Here is a 13,881-nt window from a genome sequence, read left to right as displayed (position 1 = left end):
CAAGGTTATTTCGAAATATAGCAAGCATTATGTTATGTATTTACCAAGTATTGTTACATAAGTCTGTCATGAATATTTTTACAAAAAATTTACGTAACATCAATGTGTATATCGGTGCGTATGTAAAATAATAAATTTCCTATACAGATATCAACAATTGTAATGCTATATCACACATTTGAAGTATTTTGGTCAATTACTCACATCTTATTCATTCACCAGAATTCCTTTGTATTATTATTTATTATTATCTGCAAGGTTTGTATTTTAATGAATGGAATTGTTTCAATATCGTTGTAACTTAAATTCTTTAGATGAATCCCAACATTTATAAGGTTATAAAAACTTCGTAAGGAAAATACAACTTCAGCTATTATTTACGTAGAATGCAAATGCAAAAGCAGTCGTAAATCGTAATAAACACCGCCTCCTCCACGCGTACAATGCTGAACGGCACTCAAGCGAAATTGCATTATCTCGCTTATAATACGTTGTTATGATTGAAGTATGATAACCAACTTTTTGCCCAATATAATCTGCAATCATAAAGCTCTGTGAGGGGAGATTTCGATTTAGCAACCGCAATCCTACATAGCTCGAACACGGCGGGGACTTGTAAATCGAGTGGTTTGCTCGTAACCAAGATGTCGTTAAGAAAAGCCCCCGTGGGACATTTATTGGGCCAAACATTCGTGCCGATGATGTCAACCGACCTAATTAGGTTGTGACCCAATTACTTATTTTAAGGATGTTGCATTTCTGATTTATTTGGACCAAAATTTAATAGAGGACTATCAATATTTAGTGGAATAAGTAACATAGATACATAAAAAAGCGTATCCCTAGAGATGCTGTTTTTGGGATAATAATAGGCAAATACCTAGTGGTAAAACAAAGAATTAACTATCGTACGTAAAAAAGCTTAGAGATGATTCCTATATGTATGAGTAAAGTCATTAAAATGTTATGAATTAAAATGCATATGAATATAAAACAACCAACAATAAGGAAGTCAAACCTTAGAATAATTTAATAAACACCAAACGAGGTATACATACGAGTTTTTAAGATTCATCAAGCCATAATTTTAATTGTGGTTGGTAAGATTAAATTAGCATAAATGCTTGAATTATGTAAAGAACAAAATTTAGTTAACGCCAAAAAGATCTACCTATATCTCTTGAAAAGTATATGGGAAGATCATAGATAATTTCATGATGGAATCGTGAATGTGTTTCAGTTTATAGCTGCAAGAGCAATTCCAGGGAATGGGATAATGTAATAGACAATCGGGTACTTATACCATATGGGTATACCTATGGTACATGTACCTTACGTTTTGCTTTATCTACATTCCTTAACTTGGTGAATTTTGGGTCACGTTCTTTAAATTGAAATCAAAAGTAGAAATAAGTTCTGTGAGGCCAAATTTTATTTCCGTCTTTAAAACTATCTTAGCGAAATAATGGCATAAAATATGGTTTTCAATGCGTCGGCCTTGTTATAAAATATAACTTATAATAACCAAATATCACATTCGAGCATTGAATTGCAAAATTATTCGTGCTTGATTTTTATTTGCTTTATTCAGTACTTCCTAGGAAGCTCTCATCTCTTCATCCCACTCAAGTAATGGCTTAACAAATAATAATAACAAATAGACTACAATTTGTATTTTGCTTCAATTATTCCGTTGACTACATCATTATTATAATATAGGTTTCGCGGGCGGAGCCGAAGCCCATTCAGCTAAATATGACACTGCCAGTGCCGTGAATTGTATATAGTGTAGTACTTAATAGTTTTAGTTATAAAATATTATATGTATGTTAGTCTGTAAGGTATTTATTCTATGGGTCTGTACAATTTATTGTCTGTTACCTGAAATAAATGTTATAAAAATAAAAATAAATATCAAATCCGCATAAGTACCTACACTAAAAAACAGTCCTATTCACGAACTAATGGTCAAAACTTTCACTACGCAGTTAATGATTTAAGCGTTCGTTAATTAACTCTTTGTTTGCCCCGGGTGAGCCTTAATAATTCTGGTCAGAAATAGTTCATTTCACAAAGCCTCCACTTATCCTTTATCCTGCAATCCCGCTATAACTCGTAGGTAAGCCTCATCTACAATGGAAACGGAATTAGGTCAAGAAATGACATTTGATGTGGCTTTCTTTATCACGGAGGGGTGCGAAATAACTATATCTAGAGCTAGAGAAAATCAGAGGATTGTGCGAAATAGCACCTTCAGATGGAGCAAATCAAAGCAGGATTGCTCCTTGATGCAATCTATTATTCTGCACCTTATACTTGTAATATAATATCTATCATAATAAAAAAAAAAACTTGTTACGTCTAGGAGTATGATATTATGTGACATTTATAAGATAAGCACATTTGAATACATAACATCTTGACTTGTTTAACATATTTGATAGTATATAGATATATGTACACATTTTCTTCTGTATACCTATTATGTAGAGTTTTCTTACGGAAACTTTTACTACGTTCCTTCGAATTTATACATACTTTCATGGATATTTATACATAGTTATACATAGTTTGAATATATTCTCACGTGAAACTCTTTCTAATATAATATTTATCCGGATGTACTTTTCTGCAAATGACATTTCGAAAAATCTCTAATAAAAGGAACGCTACTGATAGCGTTACCAGCTTATATTTACTACGATGATATTTATTTTGCTCTCATCTTGTCACTAACCACTGCCACCTGTTAGGTACTGGATTGAGTATATTTTGCTTCGACGATAACCTTAATCTCTATATATTGTAGATAATATCGAGTTCATTTAAGTAATTCTTATTAATTCTTAGTAATTCAAAACAAAGCTGATTGAAGGGAAGTAACCACTCCCTGACCAGTGACCTCCTGTCTGCCACTTTATCAAAAAGAAATAGTTATTTTTTTTTTAATCGCAACATTTTTATTCCTCTTCTCGCTTCTACTGATCTATAACGCTTTGTTAAAGAGCCCTCCTCGAATTACTATCCGATAATATTTGTTTTGTATTTTTCGATTCGAACTAGTTCTTCCTGAGATTATCGCCTTCAAACAGCCAAAAATGCTCTTTAGCTTTATAATATTAATTAAAACATGTATCTACATAGGTAGGTACCTACTTAGATACATGTTTAAAGAATCGTATTGAATCGACCAATCTTATCTTACAATCTATTGTCACGGTTAATGCTTATATCAATATGTAGATTAATGTTAAATAAGTGCTTTACATGAACAAACATTGTAAGGACATACGTACAAACCAATATACGTATGTGATGTATGTATGCAATATGTGTGTGATGTTGGATATAGTGATAACAATAATTCGACAAAAATGTGCTGTGATTTGCCGTGTATGTGTAAACACTAAACACACTCACATTTCACATTTTTAACATGAAACAAAAAACAGTAAAATTATTATTAACAGTAAATACAGGTATTTGACTAGACTAAAAAATTTATATAGAAAAAAAAATTACACTCTAAATACAAAAATCAAGTGCAAGTTAATCAGTCATTATGTTAATAATGAATGCTGTAATTGCAAGAAGTAATTATAGCAGAAGTCATTTAATCCTTAATCGCTGAACTTATGTGAAGTTATATGTTATTATCTAAGTAACAATAATTAACATCATACAATTTGAATTAAAATATTGAATCTCTTAAAAATATACAAGTAGATACAAATGTATGCAAATTCATATTTGATTACAAATATACTTCTTTTATTATATTTTTATGAGACTCATAAACTGCTTCGTATTCCTTGTAACATTTGACGTCAATAACTGCACGCTTTTGTACAATAAATTTTGCAAATTAAAATATCTTATAAAAATCAATCATTGAACTATATAACATTATGTAATGTCCATATAAATGACCTTATTACAAAATATAACCCTGTTCTGTGTTCAGCTTTATATGAATTGCTATTCAAGCTATTTCAGATTAGGATCAACAATAATATTACACATTATTCAATTCCTTGGAACATTTCTGCATAACATACACCATTTAATACAAGATGTAACAAGGCGATTAATCTTAAAACTGTTATTTTACGACCGTCATAAACCGAATTAAACCGCACATATTCTTGGATCTTCATTAGTCAGGTATTTACATAATGATAGCATAGTTCATTTAGTTTGTTCAGAAGCAATGTTAACTTTGACTCACTATCAAAGTTACTGTTTGAAGTTTATCGTATTGTTAATCATGCTTGTTTTGGTATTAAAGTAACGACTTCCTGGCTAATTATTAGTTTCTTTTCGGTTTTGGAAAGTCAATTTATCTAACGATACTCTAAACAAGATTATGAATTATTCAAGTACTCAATAATAATTCATTGTATTATTACGTTCCTTTCGGATTGCGAGAATGAATTGTCGCGGAAAAATAATGGCAAAATTGTCACCGTCGCAATATTTCAGACGCCCTAGTTCAGATACATCAATAAATGCTATGAAAAAGGATGTTATTAGAAAATAAGCTTAATGAAATCTTGGAACTAATATATTCAGATAGTCATCGACTCAACAGCGTGTATATATAATATGATATATTGTAAGTAAATAACCAATTTATCTAAATTAATGAATGTCTAAGTTATCTCGTATAGTTATCGTGAAATATGAACAGACAATGAAATCGATAGCATTGGTGTATTCTTGGTGTATGCACGTAGAAATAAACTACCTTTTGTTTGCCTTTTATTTGAAACAACACCTATTTCATTTTGTCACACTTCTTATAGGTATTATGTCAAAGACGATTTTATTCCGCGGCAACATATTATGTACATATATACTACTATTTTTCCGCCCGCGGCTTCGCCCGCGCAGTCAAAGAAAACCGCGCATAGTTCCCTTTCCCGTGAGTTTTCGTCATTTTCCCGGGATAAAAAGTAGCCTATGTCCTTTCTCGGGTATCAAAATATCTCTATACAAAATTTCATGAAAATTGGTTCAGTAGTTTAGGCGTGATTGATTAACAGACAGACAGACAGAGTTACTTTCGCATTTATAATATTAGTATGGATTTTCAATAGAAAACTAGCATTAGTACAGTGGTACGAAAATTTTCCTACAGGCTTTCTGTCAGTGAAATTTCCTCAGATTCATAAAAATCACTACGCACTAGGATAAAATGTGAAAGTAAGTAAATCTAAATTTGTTACTAAGTTAATCAGCAACAGGATAAATCCGACAAAGTGACGGATCCACGCTGCAACAATGACCCACTTGTTCTATAACGTGAAACGGAGTTTTATGCGATCTAAATACCGATCTGAATGACAACATTCATTGTAATTACAGAATCTATAATCTGTTCCAGACAGGTCTCGAAACAAGCAAAGTAAACAATTATGAAAGATAATAAAGCTTATCCAATATTTGTGTATACATATTATCTATAAGCAGTCATATTGATTAATTAAAACAATAACGCCATTTATAGACAACGAAAGAAAACCCATTTCTTCGGAGCGTTGTTGCTTTGATGTCATGTTACAATGAAGGTTATTTTTTTTTTGTTAATATTCAATGTATCAAAAGGAGTAAGCTTGACTATATATTTTATAGAGATCGTCGCATGACTTTGTTTATTATAATGTATTTAAATTAAACTGTAAACGGCCGGTATCTGAATTGAGTATTTTAAACTATGCCTATACTGTGCTTAAATATTTTCTTGTATGTGACATAAGCTTTCTCAAACCTTTTTCAAATCAATACCGGCTGTAAGTCATTGTCGTACTGGCTACGTTTTATATTTGACCGACCGGTTGGCTTGGTTGGTAGTGGCCCTGCCTTCCAAGCCAGAAGTCGTGGGTTCGACTCCCACCCGGAGCAAATATTTGTGTGATGAAAAGAGATGTTTGCTCTGTGTCTGGGTGCTAATTATCTATATAAGTATTTAATTGAAATTATATAATATGTATGTTTATCAGCCATCTGGTTTCCATAACACAAGCGAAAACTTAGTATGGGATCAAATCGTGCCGTGTGTGAAAATTGTTCTGAAAATATAAAAAAATATATATTTATACTTTTTATCTTATCCATTCATCTAGTGACCGTTTAACTCATATTCATCAGTCCGAATCCAATCACAACCCGTAAATCAAGTAAACCAATAAAAGTTCCCCCGTAATTTATATCGGACAAATGTTTTGCTTTTCGACTATTATCGGTAAGGTTATTAATTGAGGTTTTTATGACAAATGACTACAACCTGTACAATAATGTTTCTAAATAGTATTATCTCAGTGTGGAAAAATAAAGGTGGTATATAGTTTTTGTTATAGCGCCATCACTTCCCCACACTGGAAACAAAACGTAAGACATCATGGTAACCCCCAGGTTTAAGGTCAAACCTTTTAAAAATTTTATGACAACTTTGAGCTGGTTCTCTTAAAAATCTTGTAAATACATAATACATGGTGCTCTACATTATTTGCCAAACCCTTGCATCTGAATTTAAAATATTTGGATGCATTATTTATATTTCAGAAGCGAGTGGGTGAGATATTTGACGATAAACATCTATTCTTGTAGGTTCCAGACGGGACAATTTTTCCATCTTTCTCTCATACAAGAAATATATGAAGGGATCATAATATGAATCTTTGCGTGGGTATTCACAATAGTTTCATTAACTTGTAAGCTATGTGTGTGGGGAGTTCGCTAAGTCTTTTTATACAATTGCATTAATAAGAGCTTCGTAAAGACTAAAAGAGATAATATCTTATTTATTTAATATAATATCTTTCTTGGGGATCAAAGATAGCGTAGTTATTTTTTTTGCCTTGAAATGTAAAATTAGTTGATATAATACGACATAGAAAATATACTCCTATATAGAATTGTTATATTATGTATAATAATACCATTATTATTTCTAATGGCATTTGATGAGTAGTAGTAGGATACCTGACTTCAATTAAAATGAATACAAGTCCATTAACAATGTACAATTTTAAAAGTTAATTGACCGGATGTTCCCACGACATTCTGCAGCTTGTCTAGATAGGCTTTAGGAATAATTTAATTTCCGACTCTGAAATTAATGCTAATTATGAAAATGTTAATAAATAATATCCTATGTGAATAATGTGCATTATTCACATAGGATCAAATCGTGCATTATTACATTTTATATTAATAGAATTATTTTATGGCATTGTAAACTCCAAAACTACTGTTGAAGCAGAAGAAAGTAAGTATATTTTCAAAACAATTCTGAATATAATATCAAATTCTATCACATTTAGTCTTTACATTTTTTAATAGCAATAATATTGAGGCTTCTCTAGCCTTCCAATGTCTACTAAACTGCATATTCACTGCATACAAGATTAGGTCCTAAAATACATGTATTCCTCGTAACAAAACATTGGCAAACTTCTAAGAAATTGCACATTTATCACCATTTATAGTAAATGCTGGATAAATCCGAAACATTTCCAGAAGATTACTACGGTCACTAAAGCAATTAGTTGCTTGATGGAAAAGTAATTGTGTGCAATAATTGAGCACTTAATAATTGAGCATCCATGGCATCGTAACAAATTGCTTTGGGATTGTGAATATATAAGAATGTATACGGAAATGTGATTTAATTATAGACCAACATTTACTGGAACTCTATATTCTATTTAGAATTTATACATAAGAGCGTTTGAATAAATTAATGATAGAGATAAGGATGCAACATCATTGTCCTCAGTGCTGTGATAGACCTCCTTCATGGTTTAGGCAATAACTCTAAATATAAACTGTAACATACATATTAATAAGTAGAAAGTGTAACATACAAATGGAGAAATATTCAGTACGGATCCACGGTAAGAAGTATTTACCTATTCTATGCAATCTAGGCATAATTAACGTGAATTTGGAGACGAGTTGTGATTACGTATGTAATATGTGACTGTAATTACTTCAGTATTTAATCAGTCGAAGTAGTATTAAGTTTTAACTCAACTGACAGGTACTAGCATGTAAATTTAACGCAATATTGTATTGTATAGAGCTAACGCGCAAGAGCAACTTTTGTCTCCGCAACTATTTTGTCTATTCCATCAACTCTATGGGCTAGTAAGAAAGTGCGCGCAAGTAGCGACGCAACTCCCCATAGAGTTAATGGGAGAGACAAAATAGTTGCGGAGACAAAAGTTGCTCTTGCGCGCTAGCTCTTAAGGAAAGTTAGCTTCCACGTGCTCATGTGACTTGCACTAGATTTGAAAGTGACTCCTATCACCATATAATATGGTATCTTTGTGACATAATGTCATTTATTTTTGCATCACAGTGAAAAATAGGTTAAAAGAAACGAAAAGTTGTTATTGTAAACAGAAATATGCTAAATATAATTTATTTCCCTTATAGCTTGGCATGTTGTTGTATTTCTTTATTAATACTTTTTGTACCTACATGATTTTCTGTGGATTCAATTTATGCAAGTGCGTATAGCAAACTAAAGAAAGAATGTAAATTTTTTGCTCGTTTTTCCGCAGAATCCTCGCCAACCACAAAGTATAGATAACAATATGTAATTAATATTCATGTGTTCAGTTTTCAAGGTTCCACCGTTTAACCATGATGGGAAATTCATATCTACTTATTTTGTATTGGCTTCTAAGTAATTTATTAGTATTTAAAAAATTGTTTGAACTAGCCAGTTTCAGGAACTACTGGTTCGAATTGACAAATTGTTTACGTTGTATACACAGGTTGTATATTTCTATAGAGCTAGTCTATTTATATAGAGCAACTAGCAGTCCGCCCCGGCTTCGCCCGTGGTACATATTTACGTTTTCTCTACATAAGAACCATCCTCGTACTTCAAGGAATATAATAAAAAAAGAATTAACGAAATCGGTTCAGCCGTTCTCAAGTTATGCGCTTACCAACACATTTTGGGATTCATTTTTATATTATACTAGCGGTCCGCCCCGGCTTCGCCCGTGGTACATGTTTACGTTTTCTCTACATAAGAACCATCCTCATACTTCAAGGAATATAATAAAAAAAGAATTATCGAAATCGGTTCAGCCGTTCTCGAGTTATGGAATTACAACGAAAAGTGGCATTGATTTTTATATATTAGACTAGCGGTCCGCCCCGGCTTCGCCCGTGGTACATATTAACGTTTTCTCTACATAAGAACCATCCTCGTACTTCAAGGAATATAATAAAAAAAGAATTATCGAAATCGGTTCAGCCGTTCTCGAGTTATGGAATTACAACGAAAAGTGGCATTGATTTTTATATATTAGAGAAGATTAGAAGATAAGTAGGTATTCATAAAATGTAACAATGGGAAAAGTTTTTAAATATTCCTTTAAAGCGAAGACGAATTTAAAAGGTTCAGCTTGTATTATTCAAACGTGATTTTAAAAACTATATTCTACAACAATATTTAACCACTTACAGATATTCTATCGATCTAGAATTTAGTTTCTAGAATCTATTTCTGGATCGTCAAATATAATACCTCGACAAGACTACTCAACCGAGCGTTAGCTGCAGCGGAAACGATATTATGGAGGGTGCACCTAAGAGTCGAATAAACTTCGAGAGACGAATTATTAGTTGCAACAACTCTACATTTATCTTTATAAGATACTAGCTTTCCGCCTGCGGCTTCGCCCGCGTTTTCAAAGAAAAACCCGCATAGTTCCCGTTCCCGTGGGATTTCCTGGATAAAACCTAGCCTATATTACTCGTGGATAATGTAGCTTTCGAATGGTGAAAGAATTTTTAAAATAGGTCCTGTAGTTTATGAGCCTATTCATTACAATCAAACAAACAGAGTTTTCCTCTTTATAATATTAGTGCAGATAATATAGAGTAGTTTAGTAGAGTAGAGGTTATCATTTGAACTTTTATTCTATGCCATGTATGTTATTCATTGTTTTGTGAAATTTAGAAGACTTTGTTATTTTTAACAAGGTCCTATTATAGGTTGGTCAAGTTGTAAGAACAAATATAAGGATTATTCACGTAAACATATGACAATAATATTCATGGGACGATAATTTTACCGGTATCCCATCCCTACATAAAAATCGCTCTACCAATAATTATCGCAAAACAAACCGCGTTAATTAAGTTAAGTTAAGTTAATTCGTTCTTCTTAGTAGCTTATCTTTCAGATAAAGATTAAGTAACTGAATTAATAAAATCCAAACAAAGAAATAAAAAATATCTTAAAATGCATACACAACAGTTTCTGTGAAAGGTGACATCTTTACACTGAACTAAATCGTGATAATAAAACTACATATATAATAAAGATAAAAGTATGCATAAAGTAATAGAAAGAAGTAAAATATAATATACTAGTTGTGACCCGTGGTTTTACCCACATTGCTCCGCTCTTATTGGTCTTAACGTGATGATATACTATAATATATTAATATAGCATTCCTCGATAAATGGACTTGGCGCGTTCAAGCAAACAAACAAACTCTTCAACTTTATAATCCATACTAATATTATAAATGCGAAAGTAACTCTGTCTATCTGTCTATTACTCAATCACGAAATAACTACTGAATCAATTTGCATGAAATTTGGTATATAGATATTTTGAAAGGACATAGGCTACTTTTTACCCCGGGAAATAGGATAGATTTTATCCCGGAAATCCCACGGGAACGGGAACTATGCGGGTTTTTCTTTGACTGCGCGGGCGAAGCTGCGGGTGGAAAGCTATATAGTATTACTATATATAATATATTAAAGATGCGTGTGAATGTAGAGGCAATATAATCAAACGTGTTGGGTAGCTTTCTAAGATGAAAAGTCAAAGTGTACGATCATTTAGGTGATATTTCTCCGTAAGTTCAAGATAGATTGTAGAAAAACGAGTTTGCGACCTTGTGCCGAAGTTCCTTGTTTTTTTAATCGGGCACACGAGGAACAGTAATATTCTTCGCTATATAAGTACTAAGTAGGTATTATTTCTTCTAATTATGGGCAAAAAAATATTCTTATATGCGACGTTTCAAACCAATAATTGAAACTAATTACCGCGAAATCTTTAATGTGTGCATTAGTTCGTAAAACATAATTATAATTATTTGAATTGCGACTTTGTTATAAGTGTGTCATTTTTTAATTATTATAGTTAATAAGAGTATTTGTGATATTTAAACAAGAACTTAACCAACTCATTCATATTTTTTTGTAATTGCAGTTTATAAAAAACTGTAGCAATTGCACATAAACTTCAAACTGGCTTTCGCATTTTTCTGTCTCCAAAACATGTTGAGCACCGGGCGTCAACCTCAAGCGACTATAGATCGTATCAACACAAGCAATTTCTAAACGAAATGAAAACAAACCTTTCCGTGGAATTATAAAACATAGCCGCCTGTCGTTTCAAATCATCCGACACTGCGTTTTCTTCACTCATTGTTACACAAACACACACACTTATGTAGAAATTATTATTTTAATTGTTTTGTATCGAGGCCGGCAAGCCTTTCGACGCCCGCGCCTCTCGTCGACTGAATGTGCAGTCGGCCGACCCACCCCGCGTGTACGATACGTGACGTAGAATAGCAAGTTTACTTTCCAAATATTATAATGACCTCTCGTATCTAACAGGTGTTGAAGGAAATATAAATTAGACGTTGAACCTCTATGAAAACAGACTTATGCTCTTTCTTTGATACTTTTCCACGCGTTGCCCAGTGTTTATTTATTTTGAGGGAGTTTTTGGACAATTTTGTCAATTATTAAGGCCAGCGCCTCATAGTTAGGAATATATTTTGTTTTTATTAACTCTATGAAATTTATCCCATTCCAAACCTTAACAAACTTTAACAACAAGCACTCATAACTCTATCAGAATAAGCAGTCTCCACCCGAATCGAACCCGTTAAACTTTTCAATTAACGCCCAGATATAACCACTATACCAAAGACTAAAAATAATATGCCGCATATAAACGAAAAATTTATATTTTCTTCAACTCTAGTTGGTACCGACCGCGACAATCGCAAATCATGATTAAAACTTATTATTCTGGAAAACCAAAATATATTCGCATTCAAGACAACTTTTAATAAAAACATTACGAAATAACGGTTCAACATAATTTTCACAATTAACAGTAAACTCCCACTAGCAATTGAGAATATATTGGTTAAATATCGCCCACTCGAATTTTATGACGTCTGTATCGAAGGATCAATGATGTAGGCGCCAGGGGATAGGGTGACGTTATAGGCACAGTTATAGGTCTTGTAATGTTAATAATGCTAGATAATGAACTTAGAAAATTTCATAAAATGTATAAAAAATCAATTACTGTTCGTTAGTCACACTAAATCTCGAGATTCGTTGAGCCGATTTATCTGATTTTGTTTTTGAAATGTGTATCATAGTCCAGGGAAGGTATTAACGGTTTTTGAATGGCCGTTAAGACATATAACATCTTAATCTCCCCGTGACCATGCTCGCTGCAAAGTGTGTGAAACGTCAGGATAATAAAACAATAAATAAATCGCATTTAAAGTCCGTTAAAATCTTTAATTTCTAAATGTAATAAATAGTTTGATATTCTTATTCATAATCAAATGAAACATCAAATAAATTATATCTAAATCAATGGAGAAAATAACTTTTAAGTTTTTAATGAAGTATTTGACCATTGGTAAGAAGCACTGCAACAATTATAAAGAAATCTTTATAAAAAAAATTAATCATCAAATTTTTTTGCTAAATGTAAAACTTGAGAATGGCTTTATCAATTTGGCAATTGCAATATGGCACAAAGATAGTTCTTATGGAGCGAAAAAAACCTAATAAGGGCAATGGGACAGAATAATGTCTACCAGGGCAGCTAGTTAAAAAAAATAGGCCCATATTCAAACATAGCGCTGTAATTGTGAAAACTTTAGGCCCACAGCTTTGTCTGTATAGTAGTAGTACACACTACACATATATTTAAACACTAATAGGAAACAAAATAATCAGCTCTTTAGTAATAAAAAAAGAAGATGTGTGGTACTCGGGGACTGCCGCGGTAAAGCTATTGCATAGCATGCCTTCAAGCCACACCTCCACCCGTCGGAGTGGGGAGTGTGAGCGTTTTTCGTTACACAATTTCTGGATTCGGTCCCCGCGCTCAAGGCCCGCGATAGAAGCTATGCAATAGCTTAAAAAATGTACAATGTACACATGTATTTTTGAATTTCTTTAAAATCTAATTAAAATCTGATTGTGTAAGTAACTATTAAAGAGTAACAGAAGGTGTTACTTTTCAATAATAATATTATGGTTAAATTATTTGTATTTAAGCAATTATTAACTCTAATACACTCTAGTCTTAATTCCAATAAGAAGTAATTTTCATCAAAACTACAGGCATATAATTGTGTATTTTTTTCTTAGACTACTTTATCACTTTAGCAAGGAATACATATTTAATAATGTATGTCCTTTTAGAGTGATTGAATGCTTAATAATATAATGAATGCTATGATTATAATATTATATGAAATAAGTACTTCAATCATATACAAAACAAATGGAGATAAGAATAGTTACCTAATGAATCCAAAATAATATATTAAACTTAAATAAAGAAGATACATTTTATCAAATCCTTTTCTTTAATATGTACCTAGTTATGTACCAAAACATAATATTTAAATATGTATTATGTAAAACTAAATTAATAACTTACCCGGTTTCAGTATTGAGTTGAGTGTAGCTGTATTGATATTGTCGACCCTTTTTCATTTCACTTTTTTATGTTAAGATTAATAACACATTTTTTGGTATTACTAAATATAATACTTTGTTTACTTT

General features: G+C 32.0%; 1 protein-coding gene across 2 annotated transcripts in view; it reads right to left on the bottom strand.

Annotated features, from left to right (window-relative positions):
- The window catches only part of LOC123692767 (sialin), a 38,492-nt gene extending 24,611 nt beyond the window's left edge, over window positions 1–13,881 (bottom strand). Inside the window, exon 1 of one of the 2 annotated variants that reach the window (XM_045637552.1) lies at window positions 13,757–13,881. In XM_045637552.1, the coding sequence (XP_045493508.1) occupies window positions 13,757–13,812 (56 nt within the window). In that variant the 5' untranslated portion in view covers window positions 13,813–13,881. Of the gene's footprint in view, window positions 1–11,405; window positions 11,569–13,756 lie in introns of those variants that run through there. The other variant, XM_045637551.1, reaches the window with a different exon arrangement.

This window comes from Colias croceus, chromosome 6 (genome assembly GCF_905220415.1).
Source record: "Colias croceus chromosome 6, ilColCroc2.1".
In the NCBI taxonomy this organism is placed as follows: Eukaryota; Metazoa; Arthropoda; class Insecta; order Lepidoptera; family Pieridae; genus Colias; species Colias croceus.
The sequence above is the reverse complement of the archived record's forward strand: the minus strand, read 5'-3'. Positions and strand labels throughout refer to the sequence as shown.